This window comes from Bos taurus, chromosome 19 (genome assembly GCF_002263795.3).
Source record: "Bos taurus isolate L1 Dominette 01449 registration number 42190680 breed Hereford chromosome 19, ARS-UCD2.0, whole genome shotgun sequence".
Classification (NCBI taxonomy): domain Eukaryota; kingdom Metazoa; phylum Chordata; class Mammalia; order Artiodactyla; family Bovidae; genus Bos; species Bos taurus.
Window position 1 is genome coordinate 29599770 of NC_037346.1, and position 24497 is coordinate 29624266.

Below are 24497 nucleotides of genomic sequence, written 5' to 3' on the forward strand. Positions count from 1 at the left end.
GCCTCAGGGGTTTTCAGCTTTATGGCCCCGGTCTACATAAAATGCATCAGGTATCTCTCTCATCAATTCTTTGCTTAAAATTCTATAAAATGAGTTCACTTGAGAGGTGGTCTTGCTTGCCTGCCTGACTCTTTTTTCTTTCTTCCTTTCTTATCTGTATTTTATTACATATTTTTAAAAGATAAGGACTATTTTAGAAAACATTATCATAGTATCACCTTGAAAATGAACAATAATCCCATATCATCATCAAATATCTAGTCAGTATTCACATTTTACCTGATGGGATATACATGTGTATCCTTACAACGTCCAAGCCAAGCAGTTGGTGGATAGGGCGGAGTCTCTTTTAATCTAGAATTCCTCCTTCCATTTCTTTCACGGATTTTTTCCCTTGTGATTCATTTATTGAAAAAATTAGATGTTTCTGAAAATTTCTGAAAAAATTGTGTTCAGTTGCGTTCCCCGTATCCTAGAGTTTATTGGTTCTATCTTGGGTCTGTTTCTGCTTTCCTGTAAGTTGGTGGATGTGATTAGGGTCTGGATCAGACCCCAGTGTGATTGCTGGATGGGAATTTTTCCTGGGCAGTGATGTATATACTTCTTTCTGCAGGCATGCCATGTCTTGTCTTATTTTTGTGATACTAGTAGCCATAATTCGTCAGGGGTTCATAATTTGTATAAAAATGGTGACGTGCCAGACCTTTCATTCCTTCTTCATCTACCAGTATGAACACCTCTGTAACAAGCTTTGTCTGCTTTTTCCATCCCCTGCTTTCCCTGGAAGGTGGCCTATAGCCATCGGTGTGCAGCAGAGAGGCTCTGGGCAAACGCAACCTTTGGCCCAGCCTTGGTCTCACTGCTGGGATTCCTTTCAACAACAGACCCCCCAGGAGGACACCGCGCGTTCTAGTCACAGCGTTGCCAGAAAGGAAGAAAGCACGAGAGACAGATGTGGTCTTTGAGGTAAGGTGATCTGAAATCAATGACAGGCCACAGTGGCCCCCTTTCTGTGGATGACAAATCCCAGAAGGCGCTGAGCTCTCCTGGTGCTTTAACTCCTCCTGAGTAAGTCTGGGTCATCTAATCCCCCAGAATCAGATAAAGGAGGGCATTTGACAATATTTCTGATAATGACGAACAAATAATTCCAAGTTTGACAATTCTGTTTCTGTAGCAGTTCGCCCAGGTAGTATTCTGACTTCCTACTGTATTTTCTCATAAAGACAGGCTTACCCTGGGTAGGGGTGGGATTTTCTGCTGTGCGGCTTTGAAACCATGTAGACTGAGCCAAGAACTCAGTGGTAGATGTCGCCTGGGCTCCGGGGGAACTGGCGCTATTTCACTGATTTGTGTTTCCAGTAGTTAGTGCAGCGCTCACTTGGAGTGCTGCCTAACAAACTTTTCCCGCACTCCAGGGCAGTTCCCTGAGAGGGTGTAGGGGGACTCTAGCCCCTGCCTTATAATCCAGTTCAACTTGAGACAGGACTTTCCTGAACCAAGCCTTCGTGCTTCCCTCATGTTGTACTGGGAGATGACTCTTTGGACAAACTCCCCCTTCTCCTGCCAGAGCAGTGGTTAACCTAATCTCAAATGTAAACCAAAAGCAATCTCTCCCTGTCCCCACACACACACCCCAGAAAATATGCAGAATCGCTTTATCAAGCCATCTGCTGAGATTTCCACATTGGGCATAAGTATGACCAGCGAACCATTTCCACACTGGGAAGAGAAGACAAATACAATGAAACAGCCCCAAACTGAAAACAAAGTTTATTGCATGTGAAAAGCAGTCACATGGAAAGTATCAGAGTCAGGAACCATGAAAATACACATTTTGCATATTTTCTGTCCTGTCGCAGAGGAGGGGCTCACTCTTCACTCTCGTGGACCACCATCTGGGGGAAAATGGGCATTTCTAGTTCTAGTTCTGTCAGCAGAGCCTCACTTCCTGCTGCTCCCCCTCCCCGCAAGCATCCGGGGTGCATGCTTGTCTGTCTCAGAGGACACGGGGTACTCTTTGGATCGCAGGCAAATGGATACACGACTATCTACGTGGTGGCAGTCACCCCAGGCCTGAGAGCCTGGTCCTTAGAACAGCCCAGGGGAGGTCTTCCCTAGTATCTCAGGTGGTAAAGAATCCACCTGCAATGCAGGAGACCTGGGTTCGATCCCTGAGTTGGGAAGAGCCCCTGGAGAAGGGAATGGCTACCCACTCCAGTATTCTTGCCTGGAGAATCCCATGGACAGAGGAACCTGGTGGGCTACAGTCCACGGGTCACAAAGAGTCAGACAAGACTGAGCGACTTCCACTTAGGGACCTACACGCCATGAGTGCGGTGATGGAGGCCGGCGGCAGAAGGCGCCCGAGAGCTCCCTTCCCACGGAGGGATCGCTCCCTGCTCTCCAGGACAGTGTTTTATTGGGACTCACAGACCTGGGTTTAGCAGGGCTCTTCTCAGCTGTGTGATTCTAAGCAAATCCCAGATGGACCAGTTCTAAAGTCGATGGTGCTCCAGGGTCCCGTCCATCTCAAAAATGTCTCCATCTCGGGGGCTTCCTCCCCGGAAGCCACACCTCCCCTCCTCGCCCTCCCCACCCAGTGCCTCAGGACCACCTACCCGGCTGGAGGTGAAGTCTCGGGTCTTTGCTCTCAGCTTATTGACTTGAGATTCGGCAATATCAGCCCGTTCTTCAGCCTCCTCCAGCTCATGCTGAGCTTTTCGGAACTTGGTGAGATGAGCATTGGCTTGTTCATCCTAAAAGCGAGTCAAGTGGGTATGAGCAGTGAGCCCCTCTCTGGAGCTCCCAGGCAAGCAGGGCGAGTGTCGCCCTGGGATCTTGCTGACTTACAGCCTCCTCCGCCTGCCTCTTGTAGGACTTGACCTTCATTTGAAGTTTGTCCACCAGATCCTGTAATCTCAGCACATTCTTCCTGTCCTCTTCACTCTTCAAGAGAGAACATGGGATGGCAGGTCTCCAGGAGGGGACAGGGACACACAGGGTCCCAGTGCCTGGGCTAAAGAGTTTCTTCCTGTTTTCTGGAGAGGACCCAGGGTGAGGTTCCGCGTTACAGAGGAAATGCCCCTGGGGTTTCCTTCCACTTGCCTGGTAAGTTAACTCCTTGACCCGCCGCTCATATTTCCTCAGGCCCTTGACAGACTCAGTGTTCTTCTTCTGCTCCCCCTCAAGCTCGGACTCCAGCTCTCGGATCTGGGGGAGCACTTGGGAAGTTAGTCGGGCTGAAGCATGACCAGGGCAGGCTGGAAAGCTCCGCTTATTATGCTGGGGTCCCTTCCCCAAGTACCCGAGTCTCCAGCTTCTGGATCTGCTTCTTCCCACCCTTGAGGGCCAGCTGCTCAGCCTCGTCCAGGCGGTGCTGCAGGTCCTTCACCGTCTGCTCCAGGTTTTTCTTCATCCGCTCCAGGTGGGCGCTGGTGTCCTGCTCCTTCTTCAGCTCCTCGGCCATCATGGCCGCCTGAAAAGCACATCATCCCACTGAGATGTAAACAAAGGTCAGGTGCTTGGAACTGTCAAAATCTGGGGACTCGGAGGACTAGAGCCATGCTGCTGACAAAGGACACAGGTGACATGATGCCTGAGCCCACCACTCCACCATGGACTCTGGGAAGAGCTGCACCAGGCATATAAGCCAGACAGTGAGACCTCCAAGGGCTGGATGGAAAGTGGTTTCTCCCCTTTCTTAAACTGGCCCCTTTAGGACCTCCCCACCCCCAAGGAAATCCCGTCTTTCATTACCAACCCGTGAGTTATAGGACTCTGAGTCTATAACCCAGCATCACGGGTGTGGGGTCGGGAGGCTAAGGGAACTGGAGATGCGGACGGTGCAGGGCGGGAATAATCGCGGGGTAGTGCTCCCCACCAGCAGCAGGTGGCGCTGTGGGACTCGCGCGTCCAGGGACCGGCCTCTGGAGCAGCAAGGTGGGTGCTGGGGCGGGAAGCGGGCTTTCTGTGAGGTGACATTAGGTACGATCCAAACAAATTGCGGGGGGTGGTGTTGTCTCGTTTTCATATTTGGAATCAGTCATATATAGAACCGAAGAAGAGCATACCTCTCCCAGGGCACAAGACATGAACAGAATGCCGGTCTTTTTCATCCACACTCCTGTTATTTTTCATGCCCCCCCCCCTTATTAATGTGTGGGAGGGCACACGCTGAGTTCTGGGGGGTCGGGGGAGTGCTTCTAGAGCAGAGCTCACCCCACATGTGCCCTGGGGAGGCCCCACCCCTTCTGATGGGAACCAGCTCAGGGCTGGAGAGGGTGGGAGGGGCCTCACGTCGGTGATGGCCTTCTTCGCTTTCTCTTCAGCGTTCCTCGCGTCCCTGCTGGCATCCTCAACCTCACTCTGGAGCTGCGCGAGGTCCGTCTCCAGCTTCTTCTTGGTGTGGATGAGGCTGGTGTTCTAGGGCGGGAGGAGCAGGGTTACCACGTGGCACGTCCAAGGCCAGGACCCTGCCCCGCCTCCCCTCCGCTCACCTGGGTGTGCAGGAGCTGGACGCGCTCACTGGCATCCAGGAGCTCCTGCTCTGCGATCTTCCTGCTCCTCTCCGTCTGCTCCAGGGTGGCCCGCAGCTCCTCCACCTCGGCCTGCAGCAGGTTGGCTCTGCGCTCAACGATCGCCAGCTGCTCCTTCAGGTCCTCCTGGCCCCGGAGAGCATCATCCAGGTGGAGCTGGGTATCCTGGCCAGACAGTAATGGAAGTGTCTGCTTGAAGTTGAGGCCAGAGGATGCTGAGGCCAGCCCATAGCTGTGCGTGTCTGAGGATGGAGAGGTTCCCCACCAGGGAGCCCACACACCTTCAGCTGCCCCTGGACACTCCGGAGGTGTCTGACGGTCTCCGCCGGCCTGGCGGTTGGCATGGCTCAGCTGGATCTCGATTTCATTCAGGTCCCCCTCCATCTTCTTCTTGATCCTGATGGCCTCATTCCGGCTCCGCACCTCGGCGTCCAGGGCACTCTGCATCGTCTCTACTGTTCTCTGGTAGTTCCTCTTCAGCTGTTCGATCTCTTCATCTTTTTCGGCCATCTTTCTATCGATTTCTGATTTCACTTGTGTCAGTTCCAGCTGGATTCGGAGGATCTTGGCCTCTTCGTGTTCAAGGGCGGCCTTTGAAGAACAAAAACAAAACAGAAATGGTACCAGTGATGGGACAGAGCCTGCTACATTCCTCTCTGAGGTAAGAAAACTCCAATGGAATATTTGTAACTAACTCAACAATATTCAAAACTCTTTTTAAAAAAAAATCCCTAACTTACCTTCAGTGCAGAAATAAAATATTTCACTGCAGTTTGTTTTTATTATACTATGAAACAATATTTCTTAGGCACTTAAGAGACTTTATAGATATTTTAAATTCATCTCAGCCTTTTGTAAAATCTCATTTTAGACCTATTTTAACATAGTGATTTTCTCCAGTAATTTCAAGATTATTCGCAGGTATTCACAGGTATTCATCCACGTAGTTTGCTAGGAAAAAAACCAACATGAGGACTGTGACTCTGAGACCCCGAGTGGCGCCAGGCTGGAGCCCCACAGTCACGGCGTCTGCTCCCTTACTGCCTCCCTGGCATTCTGCTCACCTCTGCTTCCTCCAGAGCCAGCTGGATATCAGCCTTTTCCAGCTCAATCTGTTTCCTTGATTTCTCCAGTTCATGGATGGTTTTACCACTTTCAGCGATTTGCTCCGTGAGATCTGCTATCTCCTCTGCAAAGAGAGAAGTTTGATTGCTCTTGAACTTTCGCACAGGTTTCCACGCAGAGTAAGCACTAGCCGGATGCTCTTAACTAGTTTATCAAGCTCTAAGGATGCTGCTTGCTGGAGATAAGATACTGGACACAGAGAAGCTCAGAAACAAGCCCTTGGGTGTGGTAACAGACACGCAGATGAGGTTGGGTCCTGAAGTCACACTCCTGCAGCCTCACACTCTGGCGATAGTGTGAAGGGGGACTTTAGACAAACTGCTTACGCTCCAAATTCTTATTTTCTCGTTTCACAGTTTCAAGTTGATCTAAGGCTTCTTCATAGGCATTTTTCAGTTTGAAGAGCTCGGTGCTCAAGGAGCGGGACTCCTTCAGAGATGCCTCCAGCTCCGCCTGGCTCTCCTCACCCTTGGTTTTCCACTCAGCGAGCACCTGCAGTGCCGGGGAGAAAGGCACCTCTGTCCATGACCCCTGACCTCCAGCTTCTGTCTCAGGACCCCCATGAGTGTGAACACTCTGAGAATCGGGGCCCCCTTGGCTGTGTTGCTTTTTCCTGACTGTTGACTAACCAAGATTTCATTCCATAAATCAATTCAAGATCAGTCACTGGTCAGTAACAACTGCCATCTCCAAAAAGCAAGTGGACCCTTTGGGAAGGAATTAGCTGGGCCTACTTCCCTTTTCCCACTACGAAAATGGCCCTGCACTTCTAAATATTTCATTAAAACCTCGGTTCAAATCAACCATACTTGTCATACTTGCCAGAAACCCTCCCACTAGGACCCGAATTAGATTTCCACATCAGCCACCCAGACAGACCAGCCATGTTGGGGATCAAGAATGCTTGGGGCTGGATGACACTGGAGGAGGTAGCTTGTCTCCACTGAAGTGTTTGAAGGGGACCCCCACCTGCATCCCACGCTCCTTTGGTTTAGGGGGCTCGCCCCAGGTCTCACTGCTCCTGGGGCAGTCAGGACTGGGGCCCCACCTCCTGTGCCCACCCCGCACCTTGTCAAAATTCCTCTGCTTCTTGTCCAGGGCGGCAGCCAGGGAGTTGGCTCTGTCCACATCGACCATCAGGTCCTCCACCTCCGCTTGCAGCCTCTGCTTGGTCTTCTCCAGGGACGCGCACTTCGCGTTCACCGCCTCCACCTGCTCCTCGGAATCCTGGAGGCGCTGAGCCAGCTTTTTCCTTAAAACAAATGAGAAGCAGATGCTGTTTAAGCTTCAGTCCTTCTTGAACATCACTATTCATCTAACTGGAATCACTAACCTATGTGATTCAAACAGCTTTCCTTTCATAAGCCCAGGAGAACCTCCTGTCTGCTAAAAATCAGTGATCAGTAGCCTGCCTGCCTCTAACCAAGATCACAGTCGTTTGTCTCAATGAAATGTGCTCACACAAGTCCCCTGCTGGCACAGAACTGCCTTAAAAGACGGTAACATTCACTCTCGAGCAGTGCTAATGTCAGTGCCCTCTGTCATTTGATCATTTAGAAGTGCTAGTTCTTCTGAAGACAGAGTTGCGTACTTGGCCTCCTCCAGCTCCTCCGTGCGCTGGATGGCGTCCGTCTCGTACTTGGTCCTCCACTGGGCCACCTCGCTGTTGGCCTTGGACAGTGCCCTCTGCAGCTCGGCCTTGGCTTCCTGTTCCTCCTCGTACTGTTCCCGCAGCAGGTCACAGTCGTGGCGGGCTGACTGCAGGGCGTGGGCCAGTGCGCTCTTGGCCTGCGGAAGTCAGGAGAGAGGAGAGGCCCAATGCATGAATGTTTCAGGCTGTGTGCGTGATGCAGTCCAGATGTGTTCCCGCTGTCATCACCTACGAATAAAGTTGTCTTGTTTCTGTAGGTGGTTCGTAGAGGTTAGATCAGGGAGCATTCCCTCAGCTATGTACCTTGCTCTCTTCCTCTAACTGCCTCTTGAGCTCTTCTATTTGCTGGGTAAATGCTTGCTTGCTTCTGGAAAGCTGCGATACTGTGCTCTCCTTTTCCTCCAACTGACGACTCAGCTCACCTGTGTCCAGAAGGTAAACATTTTTATTTCATCCGTCTATTCATTCACTCACACATTCCTGCTGTGTGTAAGGCACTGTGCTGAGATCTGGGAGTGAAGGCATGTGTCCATGACAAGGAAGCTGAGCACACACCTTGGTGAGATGCTGCTGTAAAGGGTCTCAAGGGTGTTCCGGGAGCAGGGGGTGTTCCGAGCCCCTCCTCACTCCTCTCTCCTTACTGGACTCTCAGTGCTCACCTCCTCCAGGGCACTCTGAATGACCTTTTGTAGGTTACTCTGATTGCCTCTCTCCCAAAAATCTGCTTCCCTAGAAGTCCTCCCCAAACAAATCCTGCCTTTGGTTTTGACCTGCTGTCCTGGGTGGGTGTCCGGGAGGCACCGCCCCTCCCATTCCCCGGCGCTCACCAGCCTCTGTCTGCAGCCGGGACTTCTGGGTACTCAGCTCGCTCAGGCTCCTCTGAATCTCCTCGTTCTTGCCCCGGGCCTCGCTTAACTGGTCCTCCAGGGTGCGGCAGATCTTCTCCAGATTTGCCTGCAGGGTAAGGAAGGGGAGAGAGCTCAGTCAGTGCTCAGGTGTGGAGGGCCAATGGTGGGAGCCCCGCGCCTCCCACCCCCGAACCTTAGACTTGGACACGCTCTCCACGTTGCTGCCCAGGTCGTCGAGTTCCAGCTTGAACTCGCTCTTCTCCTTCTCCAGCTTCTGCTTAACCCTCTGCAGGTTGTCGATCTGCTCCCCCAGCTCTGCCACGCTGTCCGCATGCTTCTTGCGAAGAGCGGCCACCATGGCCTCGTGTTGCAGGGTGGCCTCCTCCAGGTCCCTGCGCAGCTTCAGGAACTCGGCCTCCCGCTTCTTGTTCAGCTCGATCTGGGTGGACGTGACGCCCCCTGCCTCCTCCAGTCGCTCGCTCAGCTCCTCCAGCTCCCGGGCGTAGTCGCTGCGCTGCTTCTCCGTCTTGGCGCGGGTCGCCCTCTCGGCCTCGATCTCTTCTTCCAGCTCCTCGATCCGGGCCTGTGCGGGCAGGCCATCCCCGGGAGAATCCTGACTCCCAGTGTCAAGAACAGGCTGGTTTCCCCTCCCATTAGACCAACCAAGTCTTGGGCTGCTCCCGGAGCAATACCAACACTGAGAATTTCCCCTGACATGAGCCTTTCCTGCAGCGGCTGATAATGAGTATCCTCCACTCTGACTACGGGTTGATATGAAATACTTCAGTTACGTATTTTGTTTAAATTGTGGAAAAACTGTTCATTGCTACTGTCGGCCTGGACAGACGAGGCCCACGGTCCTGCCCCTTGCTCTGATAATGCACAGCAGACACTCCGGCTCACCGTGTGTGATCCAGTGTGAAAGCAAAGTCCCAAGCGCCCCCTACCTGTAGCTCTTTGATTTTCTTCTGAAACTGCAGGCCCAGAGTCTGCTCATCTTCCACTTTGCTTTGCAGTTGACAGTACTCAAAATCTTTCCTGTGAAGGGAAATGCAGAACATGTGAGGACCAGACACCCAGGCACTGGAAACCCGAGCACAGCGGTGTCAGGGCTCACTTCTTGAGCCGCTCATCCAGCTGCTGCTTGTCGTTCTCCAGATCCAGGATGGACTCCTGGGCGAGCTTCAGGTCTCCCTCCAGCTTCCTTTTGTTCCTTTCCAGGTCTACACGGAGCTTCTTTTCTTGTTCCAGGGAGCTTTCCAGCTGCAAAAGGTACCATCTCCTTTTAAGAACAAATGCTTTGCACCATGGGTGTCCCAGGGGCTCTTCCTGCCCCAACCCAGGCCTCCCAATTGGCATCCTTCACTCACATCATCCACCTGCTGTTCCAGTTTGCTCTTGATTTTGCTCAAAGAATTGACTTTGTCCTCTTCTGCCTGCAGGTCATCCAGGGTCTGCTGGTGGGCCTCCTGGAGGGCCTTCTTCTCTCTGGTTAACTTTGCAATGGTTTCATCCAACCCGGCAAGTTCTTCAGTGAGGTTCTTAACCTAAGAAGATGCCACAAGCAATTATAAGAAAAGATCAAGTTGGGTTTGTACTGACCATAGCAGTGGAAAGACCCAGGGTGTACCTTATTCTCTGTGGCATGTTTCTCCTTCTCAACCTTGGCCAGTGTCAGCTCAAGGTCATCTATGTCTTTCTTCAGTTCTGAACATTCGTCCTCCAGTTTCCTCTTCTTGGCCGTCAGCTCAGCATTCATCTCTTCCTCATCCTCAGCTCTCTCTGTCACTTCCTTGATCTTAGCCTCCAGCTGGAACTTGGCTTTGATCAGCTGATCACATCTTTCCTCTGCATCCAACAGGTTTTCACTTTCCTTAAAAAAAAAAAAAAAGAATCATGATTTCCTTTAATGGTTTAAAGATAAAGTCGGTGACATTCCAGTATTTTGTTGAATGAGTGAATTTGAACAAACTCCAGGAGATAGTAAAGGACAGAGGAGCCTGGCATGTTGCAATCCATGGGGTCGCAGAGAGTCTGACACAACTCAGCAACTGAACAATAACAAAGTATTTTGTTATAAATGGAATCCTTTATGAAACATACCCAGTAAAAAGCAAAAATCCCACCTAAAATCCAGTTTTCCTAGATAATCAAATCTAGGAGAAAAAACCTTAAATTCCTAGACACATACAGCTTGTACTTGTAGCTGCAGGTCGTTCTTCTCTTGTACTAGAGTCACCAGTTTTTCTTCCAGTTCCTTCCTTTTGGCCTCTGACTTGGCCAGTTCATCCTTGGTTTTCTGGAACTCTTCCTTCATGGTGGCCATCTCCTTCTCCGTCTCTGCACTCTTGAGAAGGGGCTTGATTTTGAAAAAGAGTTTCATCCAAGGCCAGTGCTTGACGTTCATGAAGGCTCGGATGTTGTACTGGATGCAGAAGATGGACTCCCTGGAAACAAAACATCAGTTATTTCTAAGAGAGACTCCCCACTTCTCCCAAAGAGCTCAGATCTGAGCACACACCCCGCTCGACCTTCTCTGCACCATCTTCTGGAATTCCACACGCATGAGGAACCCTCTGCACACGGCCTGCGTCCGGGTGATCAGCTTGGCCAGGCGGTCATCCCTCATTTCCTCCAGGGTTCCCAGCAAGCCAGCCTTGAAGAACACCTTAAGGGGAGACGGATGCCCTGGGTCAGTTTTCTGGAGGGGTCTGTCAGGGACCTCAGGCCAGTGTCTGTTGGAGCTGACACAGTACCTTGGTGTGTCCAAACTTGTACTGAGTGTGGTCGATGTCAATGGATGCCAGCAGCTTTTCACACGCCTTCTTACTGTCAATGAACTGCCCCTCGGGGATGGCACTGGCATTAAGCACTCGGTATCTGCCGTGTGGACACAGAAACGTCGTAGGCTATTAGCAAAGATGTGAACTTTGGAAATCAGCTCAGGCCTCTCTTCCAAGAGGCAAGAAGGCCGAGGTCCTGAGCGGGAAGGAAACTCGCCATTGGTCACAGGCCAAACAGTGGCCTGAAATCTAGGCCTCCCGACTCTTCTTTGCCACGTCCTTTTCTGCCATGTGGTGTATCGGAGAAGGCCCTGAGAAAGTGTGGCAGAAAGAAGCATGTGTACCTTGACCAGATGGTGGTTAAATCATTTTACGTGGAGTCCACAGCTGTTCAGTGTTTTTCCCTCTCAAATTCCAGCATTTACACACCTCCTCACGAAACAAATGGAACATTTCTATTACATATGCATGTTCAGTTGCTAAGTCATGTCCAACTCTTTGCAACACCACAGATTGCAGCCTGCCAGGCTCCTCTGTCCATGGAACTCTCCAGGCAAGAATACTGGAGTGGGTTGCCATGCCCTTCTCCAGGGGATCTTCCTGACCCAGGGATCAAACCCGGGTCTCCAGCACGGGCAGGCAGGTTCTTGACCGCTGAGCCGCTGGGGAAGCCCTCTTACCACGCACCTCTGTTTGAAGTCCCCGTAGAGGATCCTGTTGGGGAAGCCCTTCCTGCAGATGCGGATGCCCTCCAGCACCCCATTACAGCGCAGCTGGTGCAGGACCAGGCTGTGCTCCATGGCGCCTGAGAAGAGAAGCAACGTCAGCTTCGCACAGACTCTCCTAAAACCCGACCCGAGTGCCGCCTCCAGACCAGCGGGCATCTTACCTGGGGTTTTGGTCTCGTTGGGAATTATACAGCGCACAAAGTGAGGGTGTGTTGTTCTTAAATTTGACATCAACTTGTTCAGGTTTTCCTAAAAGAGAAAGATTCAATTTGACAGTGAGCAGACTGTAGGCTTTTACAAACACAGAGATACAGTGTAACAAAAAAAGATATTTTACACTTCTTGTGAATTCTAATAAAGGTCTTATTTAATTCTTTTCAAAAGGTCTTTCAATAGTCCATTTGGCAAGAAGTGTAGGGAGGTCACTGATATGACAGTCTTTTGCTTCACAGTGAGCCAGAGACTAGCCAAGTACAGGACGCCTGCTGAGTTAACTCGGGGGAGCTATCCGGCTCCACTGGGCGCCTGAGACGCTGCTGCCTGTGTCCTTCAGGCAAGTCAGAAAGTTCACGCTGAGGACTGGCCTCCCAGGCAACCCGGCCGGCTGCGTGTAAGATGGGGGTTAAATTCTGGTCCTCCAATTTTTAGCACTTATCTGCATATACCACCACTGTCCTAAGTGACAGGAAGCAGATTAAGATCACATCACTCTTCTTGAATAAAGCAAGTTCAGCATCTCTACGTTGCTCATTTAGAGATGACTTAAGCCAATTACAAGCAAATAAATTCTATCTTTCTTACCCTGAAAAGGGCAGAGACGGTTTGGAAGGAAGAACCCTTTTTCTTGGCAACTTTCTTCTTTCCGCTGTCAGCTGAAAGAAAAGATGGTGTGTGGTGTTAGCAGGCCTCCAGAGCTGTTTCCTTTGTGGGCTGAGTTGGGGGAGAAGGGTGGATTCGAGGCAGCCTGGGAGTCTGTTACCGTCCGCGGTGGTGAAGGTGGCGTAGAGGTGTGCCAGGAGCCTGTTGGAGGACTTCTGGTACAGCCCGACCACCGTCTCGTTCAGGGGGTCCTTGTTCTTCTCCAGCCAGCCTGAGACACTGTAGTCCACGGTGCCCGCGTAGTGAATCAGGGAGAAGTGGGCCTCGGCTCTGCCCTTGACCACCTTGGGCTTCTGGAAGTTGGCAGACTTGCCCAGGTGCTGGTCATACAGCTTGTTCTTGAAGGAGGTGTCCGTGGCCTTGGGGAACATGCACTCCTCTTCCAGGATGGAGAAGATGCCCATAGGCTGGACCAAGGCAGAGTGCACACGGGGTGAGTGGGTGTGAGCTGCAGTGACAAGCACCAGGCCTGTGAGGGCGGTTACCAAGCACACACGGCAGGTACCTTCTCGATGAGCTCGATGCAGGCGGCCAGGTCCATCCCGAAGTCGATGAACGTCCACTCGATGCCTTCCTTCTTGTACTCCTCCTGCTCCAGCACGAACATGTGGTGGTTGAAAAACTGTTGCAGTTTCTCGTTGGTGAAGTTGATGCACAGCTGCTCCAGGCTGTTATACTAACATTAAAAACATAATGTCCACACGGAAGGTTAGACTGCTTTCAAAGTCAAAGACACACCAACCTTCTTCTTTTTTCTCCTTGTTTCTCTTTGTCTTGGGAGTAGCTCAGCTAGGCTTTCAGGTGTGGTCACATTCTTGGGCTCAGCTCACATCACGTTTTCTCCAGAACTCAAGCTAGAAGATAGCTCTCCATCTCCTAAGTCCATGGCCTGGGCCTCTCCTGGACCCTGACCACAGTTTGTCTTATCTATAGTTGGTCTTCTGTGTACTTACATACTTCTCGTCATCATCTACAAACTACAAGCTCATCTTTTATTCACCTGCAAGTCTTATAGCTGGTAGACATTGACAACATGCTCTAATGGGTGTACATGCTTCTACCTGACCCACCCTCCATCTAGTGCTCCTCCCAGATGTGATATGGGGTGACAAGTGGCTGCCTGGACATCTTGCCTGTGATCCTGAGAACCAGCCCCCCACATAAAGACACCTGAATATTGAGAATGCAAACCTCGAAGATCTCAAAGCCTGCGATGTCCAGGACACCAATGAAGTGCTGTCTCGGCAGCTTGGTGTCCAGCTGCTGGTTGATGCGGGTGACCATCCACAGGAACAACTTCTCGTAGACGGATTTGGAGAGGGCGTTCACAGCATGGTGCACCTGTGTCGGGGGGTCAGCACCTGTGTTGCGTCTGTGGGCAGTAGCCATTGGGTGCCTGCATCCCTTCCCAGCCTCCTGGCAGTCACTTACCTGATCGACGGTCTGGCCCTTGGTAACGTACTCATTCCCAACTTTCACTCTGGGGAAGCATAAAGCTTTCAGGAGGTCCGAAGAATTCAGGCCCATCAGATAGGCTGTCTTGTCAGCCACTGGCAGGAAAGAAGGCCAGTTACAAGGGAAACCCCAGATAACTGGCAAAGCCAAAGAACCCCTCTGAAAATCCTCCAGATGTTTCAAGGCTCAGCTCAGCTTGTCTCCATGTGTTTGCATTACGTGTCTCTAAACCGCTCACCTGTGGGTGCTAAGTCACTCAGAGAATATAATGGGCTTTGTGAAAAGGCAGCACTGGGTTCCACAAAACCCTGGTCAGTCCTCACCGTGTCTGAAGCAGGACCACTCGAGTGACTCAGCAGACAGGGCAGTAACGTGTCAGCATCTGAGCCCTGCAGAGGTTCATCTCTCCAGGGGGAGGAGGATTGATCACTTTCAAGGGAGGCCCCAGCTCTAGTGCACACCCCAGTGGGTGATGGGGTACCTTCTGTGCCGTCCGGCTCTGCCTGCTCCTCCCGCTGCTTCTGCTTGAACTTCATGTTTCCGTAGTGCATCACGGCGCCCGTCAGCTTGTAGAGCCCAGACTTCTCCTCGGGGGTGAAGCCCAGGATGTCAATGGCGCTCTGGCGTTGCAGGAGAACGTGTCAGCCGGCTGACGTCAGTGATGGAGCAGGAGCCCCCGCCACACACACATCCTTCTCCCTGATCTACTTACATCCGTGGCCAGCAGCTCCTCAGCGTCGTCAATGCTGGCCACCAGGATCTCGCCCTGGCTGATGAAGGGGTAGTCATAAGGGTTGGTTGTGATGAGCAGCAGCTCTGCAATGATGACCAGTTAGAGGGGGTCACATGGATGCAAAGGAAACACCCCCGCCTGGGGCTAAACAGCCTCTCATACTCACTCTGTGGCTGAATATAAAGTCCAGGGAAGACTCTGCACCCACCCCGGCCACACAGGGTACAAACCCCAGAGAGAACATTTAAACCCTTTTGCTTTGTGTGCAGACAGCACAGATCCATGTCGGTTGGGAAAGATTAATCAGGAAAACAGGCTGAGTGTGGGCCAGGACACAGAGAGCCACTGGAAGAAAGCCCAGATGGTTTGGTAGAATCGTCGTCTTTTCCAAAATCTGTTGAAAGCTGCAGCCTGTTTCCAGGATTGGACCCAGAATGCTGAGCAGACATAGCCAGAGAGCAGAGAAGGGCACAGAGCCCCTGTTAGGTGCCAAATGAAAAGCGGGGTGGACATCCACCAGCTGGCGGTTCCTCTGACTTGGCGCCGGCCTCACAGCATTTGGTGGAAGATTGGTTTTGTGGCTGACCACAAGGGGGCATCAGAGGACCACTAAACGCTAAGTCGTTCAGCCAGTTTCCATGAACCAGAGCTGAAGGCATTTGTGCCTCATTCTTTTTCTGTCCATTGGATTGCATTTCTCAAATTGGCACATCACTGTCAAAACAGCCACACCCTATTTCTAAAACAAATTTCTTCTGCGAGTAGGCACAACTCTCTTCAGTCCACTCACCTAAGAGCTGACAGGCCCCAGACCAGCCCCTCTGGGGGCATCCTCACCTATGAGCTCAGGCTTCTTATTGGAAAGAATCTGGTAGAAGATGTGGTAGCTTCTCTCAGCCTTCAGCTGGAAGGTCACTCTTGACTTTTCCAGCAGATCTAGGAACGCAAACACAGGAGTGTCTTCCAAACTGTTGCCCCAATGTCCCAAAACATCTGATTCTAGGAATCTACTTACATGTTTCAATATCTGCAGAGGCCAGCTTTCCCGTGGTACCAAAATGGATGCGGATGAACTTGCCCTGTCGGGGAAGGGAGACCAAGTAACCTGACTCCAGGTTGTTCCTACCCACCTGGGGAGTGCAACAGAGCCTTTTCCCCCAGGAACTTGCAGTTAAGTGTCCTTGTCGCCTCTCTCCCTGCTTTGCTGTGCCTTCCTCCATCCCCTTGTTCCACACTGCATCCACATGCCACCCCAGTCAGCAGAGTCATATTCTGTTCAAGATGCAAATCAAACCATATCACTTCCCTCTAACAGGATCCTGACTTCTGGAATGAAACCAGACCCTTCTCCTGGCCTGCATGCTCCCAGGCTCCAGGTCCCTTCCCACTGCCCCTCCTCACTTCCCCACCTCAACTCGCAGAGCCTGCCTTACTCCAGCCACTCAGACCCCCTGGAGATCCCTTGACTCCACCAGTCCCCTCCCTGCCTCTGAACTGTGTCCCGCCTCACCCTGTGGATCTCGGGTTCACAGGTCAGAGCCCCCCAGGAGGGCTCCCCTGCTGGCCCTGTCTAAAGGAGACCCGGCCCCCTTTACTGTCCCATTTACTAGGGAACTGTCAGACTGTTTTGTAGACTTGTTTCCTCCTCCTTTCATTATCCACCCCCGGACTGCAGGTTCCTGGAAGCAGGGATCGTGCCTCCTCGCTGGCCTTGGAGGACACCCCAGCTTGACCCAGCACAGACTCACAAAGCGGGACGAGTTGTCGTTCCTCACGGTCTTGGCATTCCCGAAGGCCTCCAGCAGTGGGTTGGCGCTGATGATCTGGTCTTCCAGTGTCCCCTGGAGCAGGGAGTCAGGGCAGGAAGAGCCCCATGTGAGGGTGAGCTCCGATGCCCCTCCTGCCCAGTTGGTCCCTCCCCTGCTCCCTGCTTTCCAACCTAGGGCCCAACCACATCATCAGCACCTCACTCAGAGCCCTGTTGCCAAGTCACGTTTGGCTCTGGTTGGGTATCTTGACATGAACCTCATTTAACCCTTCAGTTCCTTCATTCTCCAGGTGGTGAGGCCACCTGTGTTCACACCATATTGCTGTGATATATTCATTTTGAAAGGCAAGTGGATGCGACAGTTCTCCCTGGGTGGTGTGTGTGACTCTGGTGTATGTCAGATTGACTTTCTTCAGCGGAGCCTTAGAGCTCGTTTTCTTGGCAATCGCCGGATCTGGTCCTGTGAGATCACCAATGCGCTGGATCGTCTAGGAGAGCCGGCTGTCCTGTGCGATTTCCAACCCTGCCAGCACTCCTTCCCTGAGGAGATGGGCACCTCCCACCCCACACATGCCCTATGCCTCCTTACTCTGAAGTTAAGACAAGGGTTGGCAGTAGAAGCAGAGCCAGCCTGCCTCCTCTTCTTACCCTCATCTTGGAGTCCTTCTTCTTGGCAAGGTCTCCAGTTGCTGCAATTGTTGCAAAGTACTGGATGACCCTTTTGGTGTTCACAGTCTTTCCTGCCCCGGATTCTCCACTAGATCGAAAGAGAGAGGAGGAGGAAAAGAGTCCTGTGACTGTAAACAGCCTCCTGAGCCACATCAGATATGAGATTCCCAACAAAGAGGAGCCCATTCGGAGAGACAAGGGCCCTGGGAGACCGGCACCACTGAACACCCTGGACGGGGAACCCCAGCTTCTTGAGGCCTCACACGCCTTCTGGCCTGTCCCCCATGCATCTTTGCATCACAGACTTTGTCCTCTGTACTTTCTCACTAATAGAACAAAGCAAGTGGCGTCTTCCCCTTCTGCACTGGGGACAGAGAGCCACAGCTGTGAGAACGCTCTACACCTTGGATACTTACGTGATCAGAATAGACTGGTTTTCACGATCTGCCAAAGGGAAAAATAAAATAGGGTTGATGGTATTATAAAAGGAACTTTCTCAACCTAAATATCCATCTACAGAGGAGTGGATTAAGAAGATGTGGTACATACACACAATGGAATATTACTTGGCCATAAAAAGGAATGAAATAATGCCATTTGCAGCAACATGAGTGAGCTAAAAATTACCATACTAACTGAAGTAAGTCAGACAGAAAGGCAAATACCATATATCACTTACATGTGGTTATATGATATGACTGAACTTAGTTAGAAACTAGAAACAGACTCACATAGAAAACAAACCTATGGTTACCGAAGGGGAAAGGGGTGAGGGAGGAGTAAACTGGGATTTGGGGGTTACCAGATACAAACTACTATATATAAAATAAATAAGGTCCTACTGTACAACACAGGGAACTGTATTCAATATCCTATAATAAGCCATAGTGGGAAAAAATCTGAATATCTATATCTATATCTATATATATCTGAATCACTCTGCTGTAAACAAGAAGTTAATACAACATTGCAAATCAATTATATTTCAATCAAAAATTTTTAATAAAAATAAAAAGAGCTTCCCAGTTCTCCGTGTCTCCAACAGTCAGAGTTCACTGCACAATGACTCTGTTTTGTCGTACATGGGAGCTCAAAGAGACTCCTCCATGAGAATACAGATCAAAGAGGTTAAGCCCCTGCTTACAGCCAGCCACCGGCTGCCCATCATATTAGGTTGAACCATATGAAACTATCAGTCTTTGTTTTGGGCCCACAAAAACATCAGTTTCACATGAGGTAACTCATGCTTGCATTAAATCCAAGCTTCTCACCCAGGCCTGCAAGGCCCTAAAATCTCTGGCTTCCTTTTTTTTAAGCACCTCCAGCCAGTTGTGTGGAGGCTGCATACTGGAGAGGCAGCTGATTCCAGACCTGCAGCCTCCCTGAGCCCTGCCCGTCTCTCAGGCTTCCTCCTTGGAGACCTACCTGTGAGCATGAACTGATAGGCGTTGTCAGAGATGGAAAAGATGTGGGGCGGGGCCTCCTGGCGCTTCTTGCCCCGGTAGCCCTCCACCACCTCGGGGTTGTACACCGGCAGCCACTTGTAGGGGTTGACAGTGACGCAGAAGAGGCCCGAGTAGGTCTGTGGGGGCGTAAAATATATATATTTATGTACACATGGGTGTGTGCCTATAAAACCCTCCCCCTTTGTTATTTCACTTTTCTTTATGAGAAACTCGTAAAGGAGGCAAGATACGATTTCTCTCTGTGGATGAGGCAACTGAGACCTGAGGGGTGCAGCGGCCATCCACAGCTGCTGAGTGGCAGCACCAGGACCCGGCCTCAGCCCCACCCCTCCTCAGGTCACCTCCTGGCCCCACTCATCTCTCACTTTCTCATCCTCCATCACTCTCATCCCCCTTTCTTCATTTTCCCTCTTTTGTTCAATGGCCTCAGTTCAGTTCAGTCACTCAGTCGTGTCCGACTCTTTGCAACCCCATGGACTGCAGCTCGCCAGGCCTCCCTGTCCATCACCAACTCCCAGAGTTTACTCAGACTCACGTCCATTGAGTCCGTGATGCCATCCAACAGCCTCATCAAACACTAATTCTTCTAAAGCCCACCTCCCCGTGAGCATCTCCACACCACCCCCACCCCACCCAAGGTCCCGGGAGCCCACAGACGTGGGCACTGACGTAGATCATCCAGGAGGTGTAGCGGTCCTTGAGGTTGTACAGGACGGCCGGCTCATTCAGGTGCGTCAGCATGGCCATGTCCTCGATCCGGTCGAACTTGGGGGGGTTCATCGCGTACACGTCCTCTGGCTTCACCACCAGCGTCTACAAGGGAAGGGGTAGGGTGCACATCTGGGCTTCTCTGTGCACAGGTGTGTCTCCCACGCCCAGATCAGAAGGAGGGGGTGCTGGAGGAAAGGCCCATCTGACAGGGAAGGAGTCGGGGATGGGGCGGCTCATGGTGAAGGAGATGGAATGGGGTTCGGTTCTGATACTCGGGCTTTTGTTTTTTCCGTCTCCAGTAGTCTGAAGTGAGGGAAGGATGACAGAAAGGAGAGGAGGGTCTCGGGGGGATTTGGGGAGGAGGATGCAGGCCCAGGAGCCAGCGGGAACTCCTCAGCTGGGTCATGCTGGCTGGGCCAAAACCTGGCTCCAGCGGCTCATGGGTCTTGGCCGTCTACTTAGAGGGCACGGCAGGTGGATGGTGTCCCCGAGGCAGGGTGAGAGAGGAGGAAGCTGGTGGCATGGACTTCCAGGCTGGCAGCTCGAGTCATCCTGAGCTCCCTGAAAGCAGCTCCCAGCCCCCACCCTGCATCTCACCCATTCACCCCCACCTGCCTGAGCTGTGAAAGGGAACCCCCTACCCCACTCCCTTTTTGGGACAAGAGAACTCCAGGCTGGAAGGAACCACCATGCAGAGTGGTGGTGACAGGCATCTTCGTGCTCCCCTCGAAAGGAGCAGACCCCCGGCCCAGTGCCCGGGGCGTTGGAAGACCTGGCATCGTGGCGTGGAGCTCACCTTCCTCTCTCATACCCTCCACTCACCCCCTTCCTGTCTGAGACCTCCATTGCAGATGATGGTTTTCCTGGCCCCGCGTCTGGGCCAAGTGGTAGGAAACCTGCCTTCTAGCCAGGGTTCACTAAAACCATCCAGGCCACAGCTCTCCAGTGAGGAGGTCTGGACCTCTTGGACTGTCCTCCACCAGGACAGTCTGTGCTCCCTGCAGCTTCGGAAGCCATTCCCCACTCCGTCATCTGAAATGTACCGAGAGCTGCCCTCGAGCTTCAGGGCTTGGAAGATGGTTTCAATGGGTGGTTTCCATGCTGTTTTCTTTCACATCCAACCCAATGATACTATTTCCTTTACTCCTCTCAGTTGGATCCCCACCCCCATTTTATTTGAACCTTTCTTAGAACATTTCTGGATTCTTCTGGTCTAAATTCCAGAGAGTTGGGATGTCCAGAAATCCTCCCAGCACCCCCATGCTAGCCTGGGCAGAAAGGAATGGGCTACACTGCCCATTGCCTTCGTGATATGGGGACACTGCTACTTCAGTCAAGCTTGTGGTCCACTAGGACCCCTGACCCGCTTTCCTTACTTCCTTACATACTATATCACCAGAAGAATCAGGGGGAAACCTAGGCTCCCAAACGACAGTGCTCTGAAGGAGGTCGTCCTCTTGTTGGACTCTCAACTCCACACCCCTGGGACACACACGGCTGGTTCCCGCTGACCTAGAGTGACATGAACCTCAACAAAAGCGCTGGAACATGACTTGCTTTGGCCAGCCGCAGGCAGGCGGTTCTCCCACCGTGCAACCTGAGGCCAGTGTTCACTCTGCTTTCTCTGAGGTCACCTGGGAGGTATCACATGTGGAGAGGGCCAGGTGTGGGGCAGACACACAGACTGTGCAGCCAGGGGGGCAGACAGAGGGCCAGTGGCTCGCAGAGGGAGTGGACGGGGCTTACCCTGTTGTCTTCAGTTTCCACCGTGACCTTCCCGTCCTGGGTGCTCTTGATTCTCCCCTTGGCATACTCTTCCTTAGAGTCAACCACGAAGCAGTAGGTTTTGGCATCAAAGGGCTGGTTCTGGGCCTCGATCCTCTCCTTTTCTGACTTCCGGAGGAAGGGAGCGGCGATGCCGAACACTTCCATCTCGGTGTCACTACTCATGGTGTTGGCTGGAGGATGAACCCACCAGGTCAGCCCCCTACCCCCGACTCCAGCCCTGCCCCCGTGGGAGCCCACCAAGGTGGGCCAGGAGCATCTGATTTTTCCCATCCATCCCCTGGGAAAAATCAAATGCACACGTTTTGTGCCGACTCTGTGCAAAGGGCACGGAGTGGATGCCACCCAAGCTCCCCCATCCGGCGGGGCTCAGAGGGGTGAAGGAACCCGAAGGAGGGGGCAGCTCTTGGGACTGAGTTTCCTTTTCTGAAAAGCCCAGGTGTTGCCAAGGGGAAATTTAAAAATAAACACCATCAGAAATCAACACCATTCTTCAAAGACAGTGTGCTAAATGGCAAACAGCTAAGGAATTTGGGGACTGTTTCGATTCAAGGTGGCCACCTCTTCACACAAGGAAACTGGCTTTTGCTTCCTTCGGTTCTGAGAACAGAGGTGGCATCTGACTTCAGCATCTGCCGAGACCCTCTCCCCAACCTGCCCTGTCCTGGTCTAAGGTCCTCTCCAATCCACCCTGTCCTGGTCTAAGCTCCACAGGCTCTTGCCCCCCAGGCCACTGGAAGCGGGAGGAACTGGACCCTGGAGACTTCTGAGCCAAGGGACCCAACCTGCTTCCTCACCTGAGAGTCACTCCCACAGGACGACAGAGGACAACAGCAGCCGGGAAATCAGACCTGCGGTAAATATGCAGGAAGCAAGCTCAGGACACCGGACAGTGTAGTTCAGTTCTGAATCGGGTCTTGAATTAACCAAATAAGGGGAAAGGACTAATAACTTAAAGAGAGTCTTACCCGGGAGACAGGCTGGAAGAGCAGATGGGATGTGACCTACAAGTGATTCATAAAGGTAGTCAAAGCCCCCAGCTGCCCCCAAACCTGGCTCCCACCAGCCCACTAATGCACCCTCCTCAGTCTGCATGCAGTGCCTCTCTTTCAGAACGAGGCAGGAAGGACAGCATCTCTGTCGAAAAGGCCTGTGGTTCCAGGCTAGGATCGGGCCCCCTCTGACTTCCGTGAACAAGGAGAAGTCTCAAATTGGCAAACTGAAACAAGCCATCAAGGCCTTGAGATCAAGGACACCCGCTCGCCAGGCACACAGCGCAGGCAGGGGAGGGTGAGGGTGGGGGCGGGGGCGGTGACCCCACAGCCTCTGCACAGATCAGAGTGGAAGGGGGTGGTCATCGGGCCACACTGACAAACCGAGGTCCGTGGAGCATCCAGAGGGATCCTGCCCAAGGGGGCCCTCGAAGACAAAGTCAAGGGGAGCTTGGGGAGGAGGAAGTGGGGTGCAGGAGGTGGAGACCCAGCTCCACCTCTAACTAACCTCACCACAGCCAGGTGTGGTCCTCCGAGCCACACACGGAAGAGAGCTGTGCGGGGCGCTCAGACTCCTCCACCCACAGCAGCGCCAGGGGGCTGCCGCTGCGGCTTTTATAGCCTGTCCCCCCACCACTCATTCCTGCTCTATATTTGGAAAGGGAATGACCGATGCCATGAGCAGAGGGCCAGCTCCCTTCCTCACGTTTTTTTTTGCTGTTGCCAAGGGTGAGGTATATATAGAAATGAGCAGGATCCATAACCATTCTCCAGCTGGAGAAAGCTGGAAGTTTGAGATGCCTTTCTCTGAACCTGGGGCCAGGGTGTCTTCACTCAGTGTGAGGGGTGGCCTCGCGGGGGTCCTGCCTAAACTCCACCCTGCAGGCGCCACGTGCTTGAAAATCAGGGTGCATTCTGGGGACAGAAATCTCGTCCTGTGGGGAAAAGGAGTGCAACTTGAGGACAGAAAGACGAAAATCCTCTTGGCACTTTGGGCAAGACGTTTGTCACAACACAGGGTTGTGACAGAATTGTGTGACTGTAAAACTTGTGCCAGGAACGACAACAATTATAATCCTCCTCCTCCTTTCACTGCGTAACTTTCTGTCTCATTAGTGTCATTGTTAATTTAATCCTTTCTTAAGCGCCAGTAGGACCAACAAGTAAATTAATTACAGGGAGCCACCCCGCCAGACAGTATCCACAGCAACAGCTGCTTGAGGACCTGTTGTTATTAAGATACATGACCAATTAGGAAAGACCAGCTGCTGGCCAGGGTGGGGGTTAGGGAATGGCATGCCTGCAGAGAAACGGGGGGATGGGAGGAGAGGGTCCAGCGAGCATGGCTCTTTCTAAATCAGGGTTGAAGGAACAAAGCCAGGAGACCAGAGGTATGGCTGAAGCTCGGCCCACTCCTGTCCGACTTTACATCTGCTTCTTTTCTCCCTACCTTTCCTGACAAGCCTTTGGGAGGGTGGCTGGTGGGCACCCCGTGGTCATTAACTGTCACCAGTTCCCCCTTGAGAGGAAGAGATGCCCCCTCCCAACACACAGCGCTCGCGCAAGCGGAAGAGGTGCGGGCGGGGACGGGGCAGCAGGGCTGTGGACCCCAAGACACAGGGACATACATTAATCGCCTATTGTATGCTGGCCCCAGTGCAGAGCACCTCAAGAGGGCACAAAAGGAAGGGAGACGCGGCCTTTACCCACAACGGTTCCCAGGATAATGGTGAGCCAACCGTTTTTGAGATTCAGGTGATTTTAGGTCAAAGCACACTTGGTGAACTGCCTGCTCAGTGAGGGCCAGGCAGGCACATGGCTGAAGGGAAAAAAAAAACAGGAAGCCTGCACCCCTCAGCCTGCCATGGGCTCACGGCGTGTGCACCCCACCTCCCTGCTCCAGCTGGGCTGAGACCCCCATCCCTAGAGACCCTCCTCATCCAAGAAGACAGCCCAATGCTGCTCAAGGGTCCGTCTGTGTCTGAAAGGGGGTGGTCTCCTTGAGGTCCCGTCCTGCCTGCCCAGTGACACATCAGAGTCCACATCTTTGTCCACTGGCCGGCCATCTCCTTGGGAGGCCTGGTCAGGACAGGTACAGGTCACCTGCGGAGCAGAGGTGTGAGCCAGCCCTGTGGGCTGAGGGACAGTGTGAGGGGCCCTGGCCACACCTCAGGCATTGGCAGAGCAGGGCGGCCTCAGGTAGGGGTGGTGCTGGTGGTCCCTCCCTGCCACCCGGAGCTGTGGTTGGGAGGGGTTCTGGGGCAGCAGACTTTTGCTGAGCAAAATTTGCAGTTTGCTCTTTACAGCTTCTTGTCACCAGTTTGCCTGTCTCTCTGTATGACCACTTCCACACCCAACTCTGGGAA

General features: G+C 52.5%; 1 protein-coding gene across 1 annotated transcript; it reads right to left on the reverse strand.

The window, feature by feature from the left end:
* Positions 1–1756: 1756 nt before the first annotated feature.
* MYH3 (myosin heavy chain 3) lies at positions 1757–22712 on the reverse strand. Its single transcript, NM_001101835.2, is given in 43 exon segments — positions 1757–1898; positions 2622–2759; positions 2854–2949; positions 3109–3213; positions 3308–3478; positions 4300–4425; positions 4500–4703; positions 4820–4863; positions 4865–5129; positions 5603–5727; positions 5990–6155; positions 6732–6915; positions 7255–7451; positions 7618–7736; positions 8142–8268; positions 8356–8745; positions 9110–9200; positions 9280–9425; positions 9533–9709; positions 9793–10035; positions 10354–10609; positions 10694–10830; positions 10919–11042; positions 11633–11750; positions 11835–11922; positions 12475–12545; positions 12653–12959; positions 13058–13228; positions 13744–13893; positions 13984–14102; positions 14489–14627; positions 14720–14823; positions 15578–15676; positions 15756–15819; positions 16489–16581; positions 17157–17265; positions 17594–17621; positions 18603–18759; positions 19313–19456; positions 21101–21312; positions 21937–21990; positions 22108–22143; positions 22640–22712. Coding segments are annotated over 40 exon segments (5823 nt in total). The 5' UTR covers positions 21305–21312; positions 21937–21990; positions 22108–22143; positions 22640–22712; the 3' UTR covers positions 1757–1871.
* Positions 22713–24497: the final 1785 nt, after the last annotated feature.